Below are 20,738 nucleotides of genomic sequence, written 5' to 3'. Positions count from 1 at the left end.
CCACCACTGCCATCTGAGCATCAGCTATCTTTGAGCCTTTCTGAAAACACTCTTCTGCTTTCTTTCGATTGCCCGTAACAGTGATCACACCTTTGGGACCAGGCATCTTCAATTTGAGATACACATAACATGGTCGAGCCATGAAGCGTGCGTAAGCTGGTCTGCCCAAAATAGCGTGATAAGCACTCTGGAAATCCACAACTTCGAACGTCAACTTTTCTTTGCGGTAATTTTTGGAATCACCGAAAACCACATCAAGAGCAATTTGGCCGAGTGACTCAGCCTTCTTCCCAGGAATGACTCCATGGAAACTCATGTTGCTGGTACTGAGTCTGGACATCGGAATGACCATCCCTTTCAACGTCTCAGCATACAGTATGTTCAAACCACTGTCACCATCCATCAAGACTTTGGTCAGTCGAGTGCCTTCAACAACTGGGTCGACCACCAAAGCTTGCCTCCCAGGGGTGGCAATATGCGCTGGGTGATCGGACTGGTCGAATGTGATGGCAGTCTGAGACCACTTCAGATAACTGGGTGTCGCCGGAGCAACCATATTCACCTCACGGTTGATAACTTTTAGTCGACTTTTGCTTTCAACATCAGCAAAAATCATCAAGGTGGAATTGACCTGGGGGTATCCATCATCACTGTCTTCCTTGTCCTCAACTTTGTCCGACTCCTTTTCCTTATCTTTGGGCTGTTTGCCCTAGCACTGCTGGATCAAGAGCCGACACTATCGAGTGGTATGTTTCGGGTAAATGTTCTTACCCTCTTCATCTTTCTTGGTGTGGATGTGACATGGAAAATCCAACACATCATTTCCGTCTTGATCTTTAACTTTCTTGGGGTTCCAAGGCCCTTTGGGTTTCCGCTTAAACTTTCCTTGAGTTACAGCCAAGGCTTCCCCAGGAGCAGCTGGCTCGACTTTCCGCTTCTGTTTCCGATTGGAATTTCCTCCTCCGGTTTCTTAGGTGACTGACTTGTGCTTGCCACTCCGGAGTCGATCCTCATCTTCACCATTAGCGTACTTGGTGGCAATCTCCATCATCCGATTCAGAGACATGTCTCCGGTTTGACCGAATTTCAGATTCAGCTCTCTGTACTTGACGCCTTCTTTGAAGGCACATACTGCTTGGTGATCAGGCACATTCTCTACCATGTGATGTAACATGATCCATCTTTGGAAGTAATCCCTCAAGGTTTCATTCGGCTTCTGCACGCAAGACCGCAGTTCCGTCAGTCCTGCCGGTCGCTTGCATGTTCCTTCAAATGTAGTGACAAACACTCGGGCAAGATCTTCCCAAGTGTAAATGTTGCTGGGTGCTAACTGATTCAGCCACGCTCTGGCCGAGCCCTCCAACATGAGAGGCAGGTGCTTCATGGCCACTTCATCATTGCCACCGCCAATCTGGACGGCCACTCGGTAGTCTTCAAGCCAAGTATCGGGCTTGGACTCACCAGTGAACTTACTAACTCCAGTCGCCAACCTGAAGTTGGGAGGAATCACAGCGGCCCTGATGGCTCTACTAAAGCACTCTGGCCCTGAAACATGTACTCTGCTGCTGGTAGGTGCATCTCTGTCGTGACCTTCTCGGTGAGCTCTGTTCCTGTCGACCAAACCTTGAACGAGAATGGATCTCGCATAAAAGCCTGGTTCCCTGGGGTCGACTGGAATCCTTTGCCCAACACTATGAGGGCGCCTGTCATCCTGCTGTCGAGGCACATACGAACCACTCCTCGGGGGAGGGGTGGGCACTCGACGTCGATCGTCACGATCGAATCGGTGATCATACTGCTCATGGTTTTCGTACTGATCACGCCGGCCCCCATGTCCCTCATGCCTCGGGGGCGATCTTGGACTATGAGCCGACTGGACTGTGTCTGCGGCAATGGATCTGCTATGAATCCTGTTCCACGACTGAGAAACAGCGGAATTCTGGTCTCCTGCTGCCCGGAGTAACGCTCTGATCTGCAGCAAGCCTCTGCCAACCTCTAATTGGGAAGGCTGGATTGACTCTGCTATACGGGTTGCAGCTGCTAAATTCTGAATCGGAGTTTGATATACCTGCGGGGGCGGAAAAAGCTGACGTCGACTGGATTCTGGAACTCGTTGTCGCGCACGCTCGTCGAGTTCTCGCTGGAGGTTCTCCAGTCGAGTGCGCTCAGCCAAGTTTGCCAGGCGCGCGTCCTCCAAAGCACGAGCCTCGGGGGTTTCTCCAACGATAGGAGTGTGCAGTGCATCCATGTTCCGGCGACGAAGTTCTTCTCTCTGCAGCGAAGTGAGAGGCTCGGGGAGATATTCCTCATGGGGATGCGATGGGTCGCCTCCACCTGCGCCTCCATGGGTGCGGGGAAAACCGGGAGGACTGCACGGTCCATCAACCATCAGAACCTCCGCCGCCGGATCACTGCTATCGCACTCGGATGCGGTCTCTGCGGAGCCAGTCGAACAGGCCGTAGAGGAATTCGTCGGGCTCGATCGCCGCGACTTGAGGGGTGGCCGACTGGCGTGCCACCGCGTGTCTCACCCACCGCTGAAGTCTCGACCGACCGGAGCGCTTGCGCCAGCGGGAAACAGGGAGGGAGGACAACACAGGGGCCGACCGATAATGGGTCGACGGTTGCCGCAAGAGGACGCCGCGAACGCACGCGCGAAAGTGTGTTTCCCTGCGGACAGGGAGTGCGTCGACGTCGAGCAGAGCCTCCTGGAGCCAAGCAGAGTCGTCGGCGATGAACGTGAGCGCGCCGAGACGGATCTCGCGGCCCTCCACCAAAACTCCGCCAGAAACCATGATGATTTGGATCGGAAAAGATCGCAACTCTTCCAACAAATCGCTAAGACACCTTCCCCGCGGTGGGCGCCAACTGTCGTGGTTCTAAGTCTGACAGTAATGTAGGGGGGTAGGTATGGAGAGGCAAGATCTTAGTTGTGGAGTAGTTGTAAGCACACGAGGTTTACGAGTTCAGGCCCTTCTCGGAGGAAGTAATAGCCCTACGTCTCGGAGCCCGGAGGCGGTCGACTGGATTATGTGTGTATGGATTACAGGGGTGCGAACCCTTTACACTGAAGAGGGGGTGGCTTATATAGAGTTCGCCAGACCCCTCCGGCCCTCAGTTATGCAGGGTTTTAAGTACATTAAGGTCGGGCGTTACTGATAATGTCCCTAATAAAGTGCTATGATGACCATAAAAGCTACTTAATGCCCGACCGTTAGCGTGCGGAGTGACTTTAGGTCTCCTGGCCGTCGAGTGGTTGCTTCTTGGTCGAGTGATTGCTTCTTGGTCGAGTGTCTTCGAGTCTGTTGAGTGGAACACCTCCAAGTCGATTGAAAGGTCATTTCTTCTAGAGATGTCCTTGGGTAGGGCAGTTAGGACAGGTCCATGACCCTACCCTAGATACATAGCTTCATCAATTACTACATTCCCCAACATGCATCTCTCCAACTTTCTCTTATATTGTCTCCTTGGGACTTACAAATTTCATTCAAATAGAACTTAACATATTTGTGTGTAGATCAGTCCAGAGGAATTATGAACATATAACTTCTATTAATGTGGCACTGAGCTTTGGTGTCTGATGGTGTCTTCACCTTCATTCAAACAGAACTTAACATATTCGTGTGTAGATCAGTCCAAAAGGAATTGAATTATGAACATAGGACTTCTATTAATGTGGTAACGAGCTTTTGGCGACTGATGGTGTTTTCACCATCCCTACTATTTTGTTTCTATTTAGCACCTTTATTGCATAGCTGTTTTCATGTTGGAAGTTCTTTAAGAATCAATGTTTTGAGAATGTGTTATATTTATTTTATCAAATTTGATCTTCATCAAATTAAGGTGATAACTTAATTATGTCGCATGCCCATGTTCTAATTTAGTTTCTTACAAGGTAATACTCATGTCTTAGAAAGATAGTGGACATTTCTACTATTAAATGTGTAATTCATCTCGCAAAATATAGTACATTTTCCATGATTTGCACGGCACATTGTGGAATGAATTATACGAAGTACCACGTAATCGACTGCCAGATACATATTTGAGATTATATCCTTGCAGTTCTATTTTTGTTTTCTCTTGGAAAATAAATATAGTTAGGGTAACAGATTTAGGGAAAACTGGGCCTTGCACATTCACAATTACTAGTAATTTGAAATGTGCATCGGTACATGTTGCTCGTTCGACTGGGTCAGGTTGGAGAAGTAGGAGGATTATTTCAAGAAGAATCAAATATTAGAAGTCCTATATGGAAAATAAAAAGAGCAACAGACTAAATTTGGGTGTTGTTTTTGGAGAATTCCTCAATGTAATTAAACTCATGTACCGGTGTGTTTGTAGAACGCCACAACGCTAATAAGTAAAAAGTTGTGACACTTATTTTGGGACGGAGGGAGTAACACGGTTTCCTGCAATGTATGCACGGTCTCTAGCTAAGTATTGTTTCATTTTTTTTCCTCAAAAAAAAAAGCTAAGTATTGTTTCATTTTCTTGTGTTGAACCCTTGCTGGTTCCCTGCCAAATCTTCCAAAAAAAAGGGATCATATAAGGAAGATTGGAACATATAAAACCGGTTCTTGAGAAAAGGGAACGACATATATAGAGCCCTTATTACCTAGGGCGTACGAATGTCTTCCGCAGAAATTAAATTGCTCGGAGAGTTTTATGTGCTTACGAATGGTTTGAGTACATTCTATATATATGAACCACACATGTTAACGCGTACGTGTCCATGTTCCCGGTCTCCTTCGCCGCCGCCGTTCCAAAACCCCAATCGCAAGTGACGTACGGCTCACGCCTAGGGTACCGGGCACTGCCGGAGTGCGACGGCACACGGCGGCAGCACTAGCCGCGCAGGCCGACATCGACAGGCCAGGAGTAACAGGCTGTGTACGCCGTTAGTGCGATCTATCGATCGGGAACCGGCTGACGCGACCGGGAGTCGATCGACTTCCTTTCCCCGCTGCTTCATCTCTTAAGGTTGTCCTTTGCTCTTTGCCTTTTCTCTTTTCTAAGTTTGGATTGGGGGTTTGGGGCATGTGTATTCTCCTTCCGTTTCATAATATATGAAGTGTGTTGATTTTTCCAAAAGGGTCAATATTGCTATGTTTGATCAAATTTACTGTAAAATATGTCAATATCTACAACACTGAATAAAATCGAGATGGTTTTTATGTGTACGTCGCAGTGCAGATACGTGACGTTCGGAGACATGAGTTTTGCGGTCGGTTTGAGGGGGTCGATCAGGTGTTGTGAGTTTGTAAACCTTGACCGAACCTTTGGATGATAACTTAGTAACTTTGCCTTACCAGTCTCGTTGAATAAATGAAATTGGGGGCGGGAGTTCCTTCTAGACACTTATTTTTCTCTCTCTCTCTATAAACTTGGCCAAAGTTAGTGATTTTAACTTTTGAAAAGATGAATATACCTTATCTTCTATACCTTAGCTAGCCCCTACTAACCTTTTTCCTCTTAATATGTAAGCATTTGTCACCTCACAAAGCAACAAATGCTCACTTCAACATGCAACTCTGCATAGCAAAAGGCCCACCTAAATATGAAAAGCATGCACGAGAATTTTCATTGTATTATGCTATTTATATTATTTGCCAAAAAAACTATACAATAATCAAGCACAACAATCATACATATTTTTCAGTTCTAGTTCTGTCATATTACTCCAATATTCCATACAATCAAATATTATTCAGATATATTGCAAATATTCCTACAACAAAGTGCAGGGCATCATCTACTCCCTCTGTAAACAAATCTAAAACATCTTAGATCACTAAAGGTCTTACATTTGTTTACCTAGGAAGTAGTAGTTTTAGAACGGTGGAGTGTATAGGAATCGATTCATATGCGCATGGCATTGGCGTGTTAATGAGTGGTATTAAAGATAAATTATCTCTAGTTACCCCCACTCTAAAATCCTAACTCCACCACTGCCTGCAGGTCCTGGGCTCGTCATGCCGTACGCCGGCGTATCTGTCATCTCTGATGGTAAGCTGCAATCTGCATCGGTCGTCGTCTGCGGCGCGGCCAGCGGCTACCGTCTGTTCATTGTGGATGGCTACTCACGCAGCAAGGAGAACACGCCCAACGGGAAGAGCATCAAGTCTAGGCCTTTTAGGGTGGGAGGCTACTGGTGGGTCATCCTGTACTCGCTCAACGGCGAGCGCTCCCAAGACGAGGGCCACACTTCCATTACCCTTGCTCTCGACCAGGATGTTTCGCGCCATGTCAAGGTGCAGTTCGAGTTCAGTTTCATCGACCAGATCGACAAGCAGAAGTCAGCACGCATTCGCTCATCCGAAGTAGCCTCTCTTTCGACTGGCACCTCATGTGGCCACCATAGGTGGATGAAGAGCGGGGACTTTGAGGCGTCCAGACATCTCAGGGATGACAATTTCATCATCCGGTGCGACTTGTTTGTTGCCACGGCCGTCGGTAGCTTTGCTCCCACCCCGACCATTGAGGTGCCCAAGCCGGATGTACTCTGGCAATTCGGAGATCTTCTTCAAACCAAGTTGGGCGTGGACGTGACGTTCGAGGTCGGTGGCGAGACGTTCGCCGCGCATCGGTGTGTGCTTGCAACTCGGTCCTCGGTCTTCAGGGCGCAGCTCTTTGGCTCCATGATGGAGGTTACTACTAGTGTCATACACATAGAAGATATGGCACCAAGTGTGTTCAGGGCCTTGCTAACTTTCATCTACAATGACTCGCTGCCCAAGAGGGAGGTTGACAATATGGAGGAGGATGAAGATGAAGGAGACACGGACGAGGACGAGTCGGAAGAAGAATATGATGAAGAGGACGAACAAGTGACGTGGCTGCAGCACTTGCTCGTAGCGGCGGATAGGTACGATCTCCCAAAACTCAAGTTGATGTGCGAAGACGAGTTGTGTGAGCACCTAGACGTGAGCTCGGTGGCGACTATTCTTGATCTAGCCGAGCAGTACCACTGTTGTCGCCTGAAGGAGGCGTGCGTGCAGTTCGTGCGATTCCTGTCTCCCGCAAAGTTACATATCTTATTGCGTACCAAAGGCTGGAAGCATATAGCTAAAACCTATCCAGATGTTGTGAACGAGCTCATAGTAAAGCTTGCTTCCAAATTCTACTGATCTACACGTCTTGCTAGCTACTTGGCTACACAAATGTTAGACCTTGTGCTAGGGAAACATCTGGTGTTCATCACATTGAATGTATGGTCTTTAGACTCAACTTTAAGCACATGGATCCATTGATCTGCATTCGTTCAAAGTGCTAGTTCCCTTTGCAAGTACTCATGTTTTTATTCTCAACAGAATGATCGTATTTAGGGTTTTGAACCATGTGCTGATGTGACCGTGAAAAACAGTTTTATACTAGTAGATAGTACCATACGGTTCACAAGTATTTCCTGTGATTGAAATTACTTTTTCATGGTATTGTTTGAATCTTTGCATGTATTTTATAGATAACTGCTTGTTAGTATATATAGTACAAAAATTGCAAGTACATATGTATTGTAATGTATGGAGATTACAGCAACTCTTTCTTACAATGTGCTTCGAAACACTACCAACAAAGATGTCAACTACCAAACTCTACGCAGTTGACAGACAAGACATGGGATTAATTGGGTTTGGGTCGAGATCTATCTAACTAAGTATTATCTGTCAGAGGCTCGTAGCCGTAGTCTCCGGCAGCAAACTTGTCCTCTGGATAGAACCTTGCAACGATTCGCTTCTCATCCCACCATCTCCCATCCATCTCGATCTTGCAAAGATTCGAGCTGTCGAGGCACGAGTACTCCAAGAAGACCCTCCCGACTCCAGCGACCACCGGATCAACATTGCTTGGGCCGGGCCGCGGGATGACCACATTCACCAAGTTGCTAAACACGCATGCTTCTTCGTCGACATCCTCCAAAGAGCGCTGGTAAAACTCGTCGTCCTCGAGGAGGTGGTGTGACGGGAGCATCTCGGTCAGGCATACCACCTTCGTTGCTCCGTCTTCGTGAGGTAGACAGTGCACGGTCTGATTATTAGGAGGATAATATTCGTGTACATAAGCACGTTCATCACCTGGAGGGAGTTGCTTGGGAATGACCATGGGCCGGGGAAAGCCTGGAGCGCCCCACTGCAAGAAGCCAGGCAGAATCAAGTTAGTATGGCTGAAACAAACACACAATTCATCAATTAATTATGTTAACAGAAATCAAGGCAAACAACGGAGTATGGATGTATGCTTTGTTGGGGTTGAGAAAAGAAAAGAAATTAGGAAGGAGGTGCTAACATGGTAGTGGCTGGGCGGCAGGGACGGGTAGCTCAAGTTGGTCATGCGATCAAGGCTGCGGCGTCTCGGGATCCTGTCGGTGGCCGTGCTACCAGGGCGGCGGCGGCTCGCGATTCTCTCCTCGATGTCAGCCTCAAGTTGGCTCAGATCTGAAGCACCTTGGCTGATAATGAACACGCGCCGCACAGTCCCCCGCTGCTGCAAGCCATGTAAAACCAAGTCGTCGTCGGTCGGCGGCGCCGGCGGGGAGGGGTTTCCGTAGTTGGCCATGCGATCTTGGACGCGGGGGAGGCGATTCCGTCGGCCGGCCCTGGTCGGTTCCTGTTGTTGGGCCGGCCGGGTTGTTCGTATATAGAGGCCCGATGGTCGGTACGGTCTGCGGAACGTGACCGGTTTCGGTTCGGTTCGATACTATTTTCCCTGAATTGTTTTCTATGTAATCCTTGTGTTGAACATATTTTTTTGGAAGGCCTTGTGTTTTTTTTTGAGGGGATGGAAGACCTTGTGTTGAACACTAGTTCAAAACTACGACACTTATTTAAGATCAGAAAAATTATTATTTTCCATAACTACTAGTTTTTCTAGGAACGGGAAAGGTCATCATGACTAGTTTTATTATTATTATTTACAAAAATGATCTAGATTTATTATTGAAGTTTACAGGAAGTACAAAGCACCTCAAACATAATAAAATTATATCGAGATTTCGAGACCACCGAACAGCCACTACCGCCGCCAGAACAAGCCGTTGACGTGCCGATATCTTTGTTTCACTACCGAAACTGGCTTGACCTTGTCGATGACAATCGGGAAATCTTCATGCACGTGCCTCTAAGAACTATCGCCCCGGGACCGCAGTCGTCGTTGAACCCTCGACTAGTTTTTGACTATCTTTGACAGCTGTTGAACAGCCTAGTCAAACCTAACCCCCCCTCCCCCTCTCTCTCACCACGGCCTCCCACCCCGACAGCTCAAATTGTAGCGCCACTCGACAAATCCACCCCCCTGCCATCCCTTCCAAGCCCACCGCAAAACCACCGATCGGCGAGCACATCCCCCTTCCGCGCGTCTCTCCTCCCTCACCTCCCTCTCCTTCTTCACCTCACGAGGCCACCGTGTTCGAGGCACCATAGATGTCGCCGCCCATCAGTCGCATCACCGCCCCGATTCGGCACAACAACCACTGCTCCAGCCTCCTCCTCCTCCTCTTCTCCCTCTTTCCTACTCCTCATCCAGCCTCCCATTCCGGCCGAACTAGCGGTCGAGGCTCAAGCCAAATAGGGGCATGAACCAACAAGCAGAAGCGAAGGTGGACCATGGAGCGGTGATGTCGGGATTGGGGGCGGCGACTGCATGGAGGTCGTTAGGTGGCGCGAGGTGGGGTAGGGAAGGAGCATGCGAGAGGGAGAAGAGGAGGAGGCCAGACTTGCACGGTGGCGATTGGCTAGAGGCCATGGTGGCATGGCAGAAGGCGGCGACGACGGCCATGGGGTGGGGCAACTGTAGGCAGTGGTTGGGTGAGTGAGGGGAGAGAGGTGGGGCTAGGTTAGTGGGTGGGTGATGTGGCAGACTGGTTGGGCTGATGACTAGGTAGACAATGGTCAAAACCCGTCCAGGATTATTTTTTTGTCCTTTTTTTGGAAGTTTGAGTTTGTAAAATAGATGATTTCATTGTTTAGAGTTGTATATTACACCTTGGTGGTAGTTTGAGTTTGTAATATGGACTTCTCTCAAATTAGTTTCAAGTTATAGTATGAGAAAAGAAAGTAGAAAACTTCACAACAAAATAAATAGGAAGCTCATTTTGTTTTGAGGGTACATTAGCATCATTTAAGGATTGATAAATAGCACACAATACATATATATTCAACATAGATATATGCACACACGACATGAGTGGTTATTATTTAGTAATTAGGAAGACTGGACGTGCCATAGTAGTCATGAGCCATGACATGGCCATAGACCAACACACCTTATTTAGGAGTAATAGATAGGCATAGGCACGTAATATAACTCTCACACAGACGGCGGGTCTGGCCGTCCAACGAAGCAAGGAAGAAACTCATCAACTTGGTCCAGGATGGCCGGCGTGAGCTCAGGATTACGATATATGGCGATGAGATCACGAGCATCGATTCCCAGATTAGCCCTGAGGAAGGCAACCATGGCTCCTCCCATGGTCCTCCTAGCAAGGTCTTTGGTGTTGTGTTGGTTCCTCATGCACATGCAGTTGTTGATAATGTAGGGCAATTTGTTGGAATTGATCTACGGTTGAAACAAACCGTGAGAGAAAAGGGGGAGCCTTTTGACCCCAGGTGTGCAATGATCGAAAGCACACCACACATCCACATGTTTGATTTTGGTCCCATGTACCCAGCACACACACATATATATAAGGAAAAGGGGGTTTTCATTATGAAAAACAGAACCACGATCTAAACCCACCTAACAGCCGATCCTGAATATGTGCTGAGGTATGTGAAGGCCATCTCCACCACCGGCCACCGCAGAGCTGTGCCTGCGGCAAACCTGCTGCCATCCTCGTCGCCGTGCTGCTTCTTCCCCAACATCTCCTCACCACTGGAGACGCAAAGGTGCAGCCCTGGGCTACACATGGGCTGCATCGAGTACGAAGGAGATATCGCCAAGTATCTGTAAGTTTGTACGCTTCCGCATAAAGTACTTGATCTCCGTGAAGTTTTAGGTCATTCCGAGAACTTTTATTTCTGCACAAAAATAATACCATGGCAATTCTGCTGAAAACAGTGTCAGTCCGGGTTAATTCCATTCAAATCATGCAGATTAGAGTCCAAAATAAGGGCAAAAGAGTTTGGAAAAGTAGATACGATGGACGTATCAGTATATTACACTTTGGTGGTACTTTGTGTTTGTAATATGCACTTCTCTCAAATTAGTTCCAAGTTATAGTATGAGAAAATAAAGTAGGAAACTTCACAACAAAATAAATACATTTTGTTTTGAGGGTACATGAACATCATTTAAGGATTGATAAATAGCACACAACACATATATATTCTACATAGATACATGCACACATGACATTAGTGCTTATTATTTAGTAATTAGGAAGACTGGACGTGCTATAGTAGTCATGAGCCATGACAAGGCCATGCACCAACACACCTTATTTAGGAGTAATAGATAGGCATAGGCACGTAATATAACTCTCACACAGACGACGGATTTGGCCGTCCAACGAAGCAAGGAAGAAACTCATCAACTTGGTCCAGGACGGCTGGCGCGATCTCAGGATTATGATATATGGCGATGAGATCACGAACATCGATTCGCAATTTAGCCCTGAGGAAGGCAACCATGGCTCCTCCCATGGTCCTCCTAGCAAGATCTTTGGTGTCGTGTTGGTTCCTCATGCACATGCAGTTGTTGATGATATAGGGCACATTGTCATCCAGCATGTCGAGATGCCCGTAGTCCTTGACCACGAGGTGGTAGCGAGGCGGCGCGCACTCCTTGTAGAATTCGGCGTGGTTCACGCCCACCGGGGCGCATGGAAATCCGCCGATGTGCTTGGGACCCAGCCCAGTCCCCATGACCAGCACCGGCATCCCCACGTCGAGACAGTCAGGTTCAAAAGTGAGCACCTTGGGCTCCAACTGTTGGGCTCTGGAAACCCCGGCCACGGGGTCGACGCCGATGAGGGCGGAGAACTTGAGCTCCAGCTTGGTCTTGGCGTCCCCTAGTCCCAGGGCGACGGCGAAGGCCGTCTGGCCGCCTCGGCTATGGCCGGCTAGGGCCAGCTTGGACAGGTCAGGCTCGACATGCTCAAGTTTGAGCACGTCCTTGAGGACGTGGGCGAGCCCCTTGTCATGATCTGCAAGCCAGTTGGTGATTCGCTTTGTGGCGTCTATGTCGTCCGCATCGGGCTCGGACACCATCCAGTAGAGCTGTTGCCATTGCAAGCTAGTAGTAGTTAGTCAGATGATGATATATAGACTGATATTTACTCCCTCTATATAGACTGATATATAGACTGATATTTTCTTAAAGAAGGAGTAATTATTAATGAGCAGGAGATGAGAGACCTGTGGTGCGACGGCGATGAAACCATGGGAGGCGACGTGTGTGAGGAGCTGCTCGTACCAGCTGTTGAGCATGTTCCAGCCGTGCAGGAAGACGATGACGGGGTACGCGCCGGTCTCCTTGGGCGCCACCACCATCAACGGCCTGGCCAGGTTCGGGATCATACTCTTGTCCACGTGCTTCACATCCACCTCCATTGGCCCCGCCTGGAACACCGTCGTCGCCATTGCAGCCATATCTTACTTAGCTAGCTAGAAGCTAGAGCGGAAGCAGCGCGGAGATGGAGATGAGAGCTTGCATTGCTTGGTGCAGGAAGATGTCGATGTTTTTATACACGAGGCTGGGCGCAGGAGATGATGTGCTTGTGGTTGCGGATCAAAGGGTCGTGCAATCGTACGTGAGGCACACATTTTTTTTCCACAAGAAATTGCAGCCTTTTGTTTCGCGCTGCATGCTGGCGTGGATGTAGGATTATTGGTTCTTGTACTAGTACTAGTCCGTAGTGATCGACAAAGCAAGTCGTGAGGCATGCACGGCTAGCGGCCATTGCCGACGTACGTGTAGATGGAGATTTATTACCCACCGTACCGGTGCATCGTATCAGCGCGCGATTTGACACCCTCCAGCGGTCCAGCCCGGTCGTGTTGCACGCTAGCTCCAACGTACTGTACCTACTCGCGCGGCCGTGTTGCACGCTTTTGCTGGTGGAAATTGGAAATGTCGATTGGAAGAAGAGTGAAACGAGCAATAGATGATAACATGGTCCTGGCTAGAGCCTTAGCGTACACCTTATATCAAAGACACAACCCTTCGGTTAAAAAAAAAGGCACAACTCTTTCACAATCCGATTAGGACAAAGCCTTCCTCTGTCTGTGAGTCTGTGAATTCACCTTCCATCTCAACGTTGTGATTCTGCGGCCACTTATCTTCTTCCATAGTACTCCCTCCGTCCCTAAATATAAGACATTTTAGATTGTAATAAGGTCTACATACGAAGTAAAATGAATGAATCTACACTTTAAAATACGTCTATATACATCTGTATGTAGTTCATGTTAAAATCTTTAAAAGACTTATATTTAGGAACGGATGGAGTAGTATGAAAAGCATTATCTACATCTTTCTCTAAGTTCGCACCAAAAACACTTTTCAAGTTCATTCGTTCCACCGAAGTTCTCTTCATCCACAGTAGTTTGCGATTCAAGCAAATGACTACTCCCTCTGTTAAGTATAAGGCTTTGTAGAGATTCTAATATAAACTACATACGAAGAAAAATGAATGAATCTACACTCTAAAATACATCTATATACATGCATGTAGTGCATATAGAAATCTCTAGAACGGTGACTTCGTAAATCTCAAGATGATATGCCGGCTCAGTCTTTCGGAGGTGCTCATAGGGGTAGGGTGTGCGTGTGTGCGTTCATAGGGATGAGTGTATGCGCGTGTATATGAGCGCTTGTGTCTGTACTGATGCTCAAAAAAATAGACTTATTCATTTAGGAATGTAGGGAGTATTATTTAGTGGTTGAACTCTCTGTCACTTGTGTTCATTAATCAGTTTTTTTTTCTCCAATACACATGGAAGCGTATCATTGCATTGATAGATAGAGTGAATTACAGGTGTTGAGATCCTCCGGCTTGTACACTATAAGGTGTGTCGGAGGCTCTCATGAGCAGAGGACAGGGGGTTGCTCAACTCTATTACATCACGGTTTACATTACATCAAGAAAAATTTGGATCCCTTTGGTGTCGGCCTTGGACCAAGTGCGTGCGCATCTTGAATGGATGAGAAGAGGTAGCTGATGGAGGGTTGCTGTTGGTCGAAGATGCACTCAATGCGGTGTTTCTAGATTTCCCAGGCGGCCAAGGGGACAATCGACACGAGGGCCTTGCGAAGGGAGGGAAGAGTGGAGTTGGTTGCAGCCCTCCACTATTCGTACAGTGGGAGATCGCCATTCGGAGGACCGGTGGTGAATTTGCACAAAGCCAGGGTGCGGTACCAGACCTCCTTGGAGAAGACATAGTCCACTAGCAGATGATGAATGTCCTCGGCACCTTGGACACAGAGCACGCAACGCGGAGGGTGGGCCAAGACACGTTTGAACAATCTTTCAGCTGTCCAACACTGATTTTGCTTCGCGAGCCAGAGGAATACCTTGACATTGGATGGTGCCCATCCCTTCCAAATCAACCGCCAATCCATGTTGCTGATAGAGCCTTGAAAGAGAGTTATGTAACAAGAGGAGGCGGAGTAGATCCCACTATCATCCACGCCATCGAATGGAATCTAGGACGGAAGAGAGGATCACTTGGAGAAGACTCCTCCAAAGATGGATGTACTCGACGGTGGCCACAACGCCCAGCGCGCCATGGATGTCTCCGGCCCAGGCATGGTTTAGAAGCCTTCATGCACGAGCTGCCTGCTCCAACATTAATCAATATATTATCAGAACAAGTCTTTAAAAAGTACTCATAAATACGCGGAATTTCCTATTTAATTATTTCTAACAATGGGCACTTTTTAAGCATAGTAATATTCTTCAATAATACTTCACACCCAACATGACGTGTAAATTTTTCAACTAGCTTTAGAGGAAACCTAGAGCTCTCATTATGATAATTAGCCTCAAATGTATAATGAGTATTATTGCATTGAAAAATAAAGTGGCCAATGTCATCATTGCAGCATTCACAAGTAATAGGATAAATATCACAGAGCTCCAAAGCAAGATAATCAACATGTTCAAGCCGTATGCTAATTTATAAACTGCTTGACTATGATATTATACCGAGATCATAATCATTAGGCATAATTATAATAGGAGCAACATGCTTTGGGAGGGACACCATTTTTGTCTTTCTTCTTCACCACCTTAGGAGTGGGGTCAAGTATTTTTTCTGACCTCTTCTTTGGAGAGAGTGGTTGGAAAGGAAGCTTCAACATGTCCCATGATTCATTCTTAGAAAAAAAGGGGATAAAGTTGGGATACTTTTTCTCCCACATGAGTGGCAACATGAGAAAAAATATTATTTTTATATTCAAATAAATTTCTCTCCCTAAGTTTGGCTATGTAGGCATTCTTATTGCAATTCACCACATAAAACATATAGATATCACTTAGGACATTATTAATCCCATATGTGAGAGTGCAATTAAACCAGGAATTTTTATGTCTCAATTCTTCACACCCCAAAAATAGCCTAAGTTCATCATAAAGTACATGGGTGATCATGATGGTACATGATCATGCCGTCAGAGCATTTGGCAATGATTTGGTCGTGATGGTACATGCATTGCAAATTAAAATGACCAACCTCATCACAATGTTCACATGTAATGGGATGGATGCATCAAAATCATTTAGCATGATCATTGAGTTTCTTAAGTCATACTTTAGTTCTCTCATGCTTATGCCTCTTACAATACCTCCCATCGAGAAATTCCACTCTTTCATAAGGTCTATTCTTTCCACAATAATAAACACACTTATATGAAACTTTTTTTGTAAAACATTTATCATGCCTATTGTAACCATGATTAATATTCAAAGAACATACATCAATAACCTTTCTAATTTCCTCTTTTATTCATTCATGACTAGCTTTTCATTCCATGCTTTCAGGATAAATTTTATAAAGATAATCAAGTACCTTCATTTTTTGTTGTTTTCTTCCATAAGAAAATTAGTGAACAAGAAATTAAAATATTCAATCGCAAGATCTAAAGAAAACACTTTCAAGCACTAACTCCCCGGCAATGGCTCCAGATCTTGATGTCTACTACGCACTTCTATTCTTGTAGATTTTGTTGGGTCTCCAAGTGCATTGGAGTGTAGGAAAGAAACAATTTCTCTCAAGTGGATCACCTAAGGTTATCAATATGTGGGAGGTGTAGGTTGAAATTATTCCCTCTCAAACAACCTTGCAATCAAGATACAAGTAATCTTTTGTGTCCTCAACACATCCAATACAATTGTCAATTGTAGATGTGCACTACTTCTGCAAAAAGATTCATAATTTGGATGTGACAATATTTTTACGTTTTTGTAATAAATAAGTACAAGAAGGTAACAAGTAGCAAAGTGAGTAAAATGGTGTTTCAATCCTTAAAACTAGGGTTCATACTTTCACCTATGTCTCTCAACATCATTAATAAGTATGGCAAAAAAATCACTCGAAAGGTCCACTTTTTATTAGATCAAAGTGATATGAGATAGCGCGGGTATGGCTAAGCATACCTCTAAGTTTTTCTTTCTAATATTAATCCATACGACACGCCTCAATGCCACTTCAGGCAGCCTCGAAAATTATACTAAACAATCACATCATTATCGTCTTCGTTCTAATCTTAATCTATAGAGTCACTACAATGTCACTACAACTATATTCGACGATTATACTAGATATGCATCACATAATCTCACTGATTCCCAAAGATTCAATCCAACATAAAGGAACTCATAGCATGAGAAATATTCAATTAGCCACAAAGAGAATACGACGGGATACATCTTAATTCAACCTAATTAACAAAATCCATGATCATGGACAATATTGAAAACTTCGATGATCAAGCAGCAGAGAAATAACACATAGCTACCGATACAAACTCTCAGCCCCGAGAGAGAACTACTCCCACATCATCATAGGAGCGACAAGGAACGATGGAGAGCTCTAAGAAGATCCCCCCCCCATCCGGTGGGGTGCCAAAAAAGTGCTAGTTGGGCCTCCCCCAAGAAGTAGAGAGGCGGCAACGGAAAAATCACATAAAAATATTTCCAATATTTTTAGTATATATAGAGCTAGGGGGCGTGAGAGGCGGCGAAGAGGCCACCAACGGCTCCACAGGCCCTCTCCCCGTGCTGCAACCCTAGGGTGCATGGTGGGGTCGCATGGAGGCCCTGGGCCTCCCCCTCTATGTGGGCTTCTGGCCCAAGGTATCTTCTAGCTTGAAACTTCACAAAGGTATTTTCTCAATTTTTTTGGGCCCCAAAAATATTATTTCTGCAAATTTGAAAAAGATATCGAAAACAACAACTAACACTGGACACTAGATTATATAGGTTTGTCTAATAAAATCATATAAAAAGGTGCCAAAACCATGCAATTGGTATGAATATAGCATAAATACTTTAAAAATTATAAATACATTGGACATGTATCAGTCATCGACAATGTCAGACCTACTAAGGTATGGGAGTGTGGACAGTGCCAACGTCGGCGGCTCGTCCCGGCGGCAGCGGTGGTCGTTCGGTCTAGCGACCTTGATGTAATTTTATTACATTTAAGGTGTTTTATACTTTTGGTGAACTTTTTATAACAAAACTTAGTCATTTTTGCATAAGAAAATACCAGATACTACAGGACACTTGGGTTATTTACGTCGCAATGAGCTCATCCTTGGCACTGAATTATTGGTTCCGTTCAAGCGAGTATCAAAGGCTGAAGCTCTGCTTTGGTTTTCAGGTTGTCAGCTCCTTTACACTATTTCCTGGATTTATAACATGTAGGCCAAATTTTGTGACAAAAACAATCTGGGACAAAATTGTTATATTTACCAACTAAACTTACCACTCACGTCAACTAAAGTTATCATAAAAAACGTTCGGATTGCCAAGCTTAAAGTCTGACCGTTCGGGATTCATTGGGGTCCAAAAAAGACCACTCTAGTGGGTCGACCCACACGGAGGGGCAATTCTGTACTGTCATCCGACCAAGAGCGCGAATGTTATATCCCGCTTAGCATCGGTCTCGCCTGAAAGGCTCGCGTGTATGGGCCGGACTCTTAGTGATGTTGCTCTCCCGCTAGTTGAGTCGCTCGCTCGCTCGTTTTACATACGGTTTCGTCTGTTTTTCTTTAGGTTTTCTTTTTTTCTCTTGTTGTTTTGTTTTTCCATCATGTTTTTTTCGTTTCTTTCATGCTTATTACTAGTATTATTTTATTTTCCTTATTTCTTTATTTATTTTTTCATTCTCGGTTTTAACTGTTCTTTCTTTTCTTTTTTTGTTTCCTTTTTTGTGTTTCCTTTCGGTTTTTCAAGGTTTTCCTCATTTACTTTCTACATTTTTTTATATAACCAGGAACTATTTTTATGTACGCTTTTAACATTTTCTCAGTACATGATTAACATTTTTCCAACTTATATTTTTATGTCTACTTTTCCATATATATTGTACATTTTTTTGGTATACAGCAGGAATATTTTTATATAGATGTTTAAAATTTAAAAATACATGATTAAAAAAATTAGACATATTTTTTGAACACAGTACAATCAAAGTCGGTCACATACACGAGTATACACTCACCCCTATGAATGCATGCACGCACACCCTACTCCTATGAGCATCTCTGAAAGACTGAGCTGACACATCATGTTGGGATTGACGAAGTTAACACAAATGCCTTCATACTAGACGGATCGTCTCCTCGCACTGAACGCACATCGCCAAAAGGACTATAATAAATCTAAACATAATGCGAGCACCAATGTGAAATATAGAACTTAAACTCTGATGGGCTGAGGATACCACTATCCTCCTAACCATCCAACCATAGGTTGGCTTGCGACATATTTTTTGATGCCTACATTTTTCATAAACATTTTACATCTTTTGTACACATTAGGAACATTTTATATATACATATTTAACATTTTCCAAATTCATGATTAACATTTTTAAACATATTTTTACATATACTTTTTTCATACATATTCTACATTTTTTCTATGCATGAACAAAAAATTATATCCACATTTAACATAGTCCATAACTCCATATACATAATTAACATTTTGAAAGCTTACATTCTTTGATGTCAACTTTTTTCCAAACACATTGTACTTTTTTGTATCCTTTAGAAACATTATTTCTATAGACATTTACATTTGTAAAATGCATGATTACATTTTTTAGAAAAAAATGAAAATTATTTTTTCTACTTTTTTCGATACGCATTGTACCCTTTTTGTATACATCAGAAACATTTTTTATTACACATTTAACATTTGTTTAATGCATGATTAACATTTTCAACTTTCGCATATAAAGTGATTTTTACAATAGACATTCTCAAAATATTTTGAAATATAAGAAAAAGTAACAAAAGATTGCAAAAAAGTGAAAAAAGGAAGAAAAAGTGCTGAAGGCCTGTGTCCACGTTGGGCCGGCCCAATTTGGCGGCTGCCTTCAGCGAAACCTACTGTCTCTAGGCGAAATCACTAATTAAGGAGTACTCTTTGCAAAGAACACTTCACTTTCCCAGTCGCGACAAGTGGCGCACATACAGCACGCCACTTGTCGCAACCTGGGAATTTTCCCTTTTTTCGTAGATCCGTTTATTCAAAACGTTTTATCTCTTAAACCGTGCGTACAAATCTCAAACCGTTTTCACCATTGGATTTCTCGCGTCGAGATCTTTAAAACTAGTTCCCATGTTGATAGGTTTTGACGAACTTTTTTTTCAGAAAAAAAACGGACGAAAAAAACCGGGTGAAAAAACCGAACCGGTAGCACGGTTTTTTCCTTTCCGAAAGAGGCACGCCCGTGCTTCTCGCGAAATCACAACCGTGCCTCTCGTGAAAGCAAAACCGTGACTCTTGTGGAAGGAAAAAAACAGAAAACGCGTTTTTCCGTTTCCGAGAGGCACGGCCGTGACTCTCGCGAATTCACAACCGCGCCTCTCGCGAAAGCAAAACTGTGACTCCCGTGAAAGAAAAAAACAGAAACACATATTTTTCTCCCTTTCCGAGAGGCACGGTCGTGACTTTCGCGTAAACACAACCGTGCCTCTCGCGGAAGCAAAACCATGACTCTCACGAAAAAAACAGAAAACGCGTTTTGTTTTTCCCTTTCCGAGAGGCACGGCCGTGACTCTCGCGAAAGCACAACCGTGCCTCTCGCGGAAGCAAAACCGTGACTCTCGCGAAAGAAAAAAATAGAAAACGCGTTTTTTTCCGTTTCCGAGAGGCACGGCCGTGACTCTCGCGAAAGCAAAACCGTGACTCTCGCGAAAAAAAAACAGAAAACGCATTTTGTTTTTCCCTTTCCGAGAGGCACGGCCTGACTCTCGCGAAAGCAAAACCGTGACTGTCACGGAAAAAAAACAGAAAACGTGTTTTTTTCGTTTCCGAGAGGCACAGCCGTGACTCTAGCTAAAGCACAACCGTGCCTCTCGCGGAAGAAAAACCGTGACTTTCACGAAAGAAAAAAAGAAAACGCGTTTTTCACGAAAAAAATCGAATTTTTTTTTATCAAAAAGTTAAGAAAGACCGAGGGAAAACCAAAACATCGAAAACCCCCAAAAAAAAACTGTTTAAAAAGCTGGAAACACGTGATGAATGACCGAGAGCGCGCCAAGTGACGCTGATCGTTGTGAGG

General features: G+C 44.9%; 3 protein-coding genes across 3 annotated transcripts; 1 reads left to right on the top strand and 2 right to left on the bottom strand.

Moving 5' to 3' along the window:
• Positions 1 to 4,723: 4,723 nt before the first annotated feature.
• Positions 4,724 to 7,377, top strand: LOC123107686 (BTB/POZ and MATH domain-containing protein 3-like). The gene is made up of 2 exons (XM_044529637.1): positions 4,724 to 4,983; positions 5,962 to 7,377. The coding sequence occupies exon 2, from the start codon at positions 5,976 to 5,978 to the stop codon at positions 7,128 to 7,130; it is 1,155 nt and encodes a 384-aa protein (XP_044385572.1). The 5' UTR covers positions 4,724 to 4,983; positions 5,962 to 5,975; the 3' UTR covers positions 7,131 to 7,377.
• Positions 7,378 to 7,531: 154 nt separating this feature from the next.
• On the bottom strand, positions 7,532 to 8,590 carry LOC123107685 (uncharacterized). The gene is made up of 2 exons (XM_044529636.1): positions 8,287 to 8,590; positions 7,532 to 8,130 (listed from the first exon to the last, which is right to left on the bottom strand). Exons 1-2 carry the CDS (start codon positions 8,554 to 8,556, stop codon positions 7,654 to 7,656), a joined length of 747 nt encoding a protein of 248 aa, XP_044385571.1. The 5' UTR covers positions 8,557 to 8,590; the 3' UTR covers positions 7,532 to 7,653.
• Positions 8,591 to 11,240: 2,650 nt separating this feature from the next.
• On the bottom strand, positions 11,241 to 12,669 carry LOC123104759 (chlorophyllase-2). The gene is made up of 2 exons (XM_044526636.1): positions 12,354 to 12,669; positions 11,241 to 12,215 (listed from the first exon to the last, which is right to left on the bottom strand). The coding sequence occupies exons 1-2, from the start codon at positions 12,585 to 12,587 to the stop codon at positions 11,478 to 11,480; spliced, it is 972 nt and encodes a 323-aa protein (XP_044382571.1). The 5' UTR covers positions 12,588 to 12,669; the 3' UTR covers positions 11,241 to 11,477.
• Between the last annotated feature and the right edge of the window lie 8,069 nt (positions 12,670 to 20,738).

The sequence above is a fragment of the Triticum aestivum genome, chromosome 5A, assembly GCF_018294505.1.
Source record: "Triticum aestivum cultivar Chinese Spring chromosome 5A, IWGSC CS RefSeq v2.1, whole genome shotgun sequence".
Classification (NCBI taxonomy): Eukaryota; Viridiplantae; Streptophyta; class Magnoliopsida; order Poales; family Poaceae; genus Triticum; species Triticum aestivum.
Note: the sequence above shows the minus strand (reverse complement) of the source record. Positions and strands in the feature narration are given on the sequence as shown.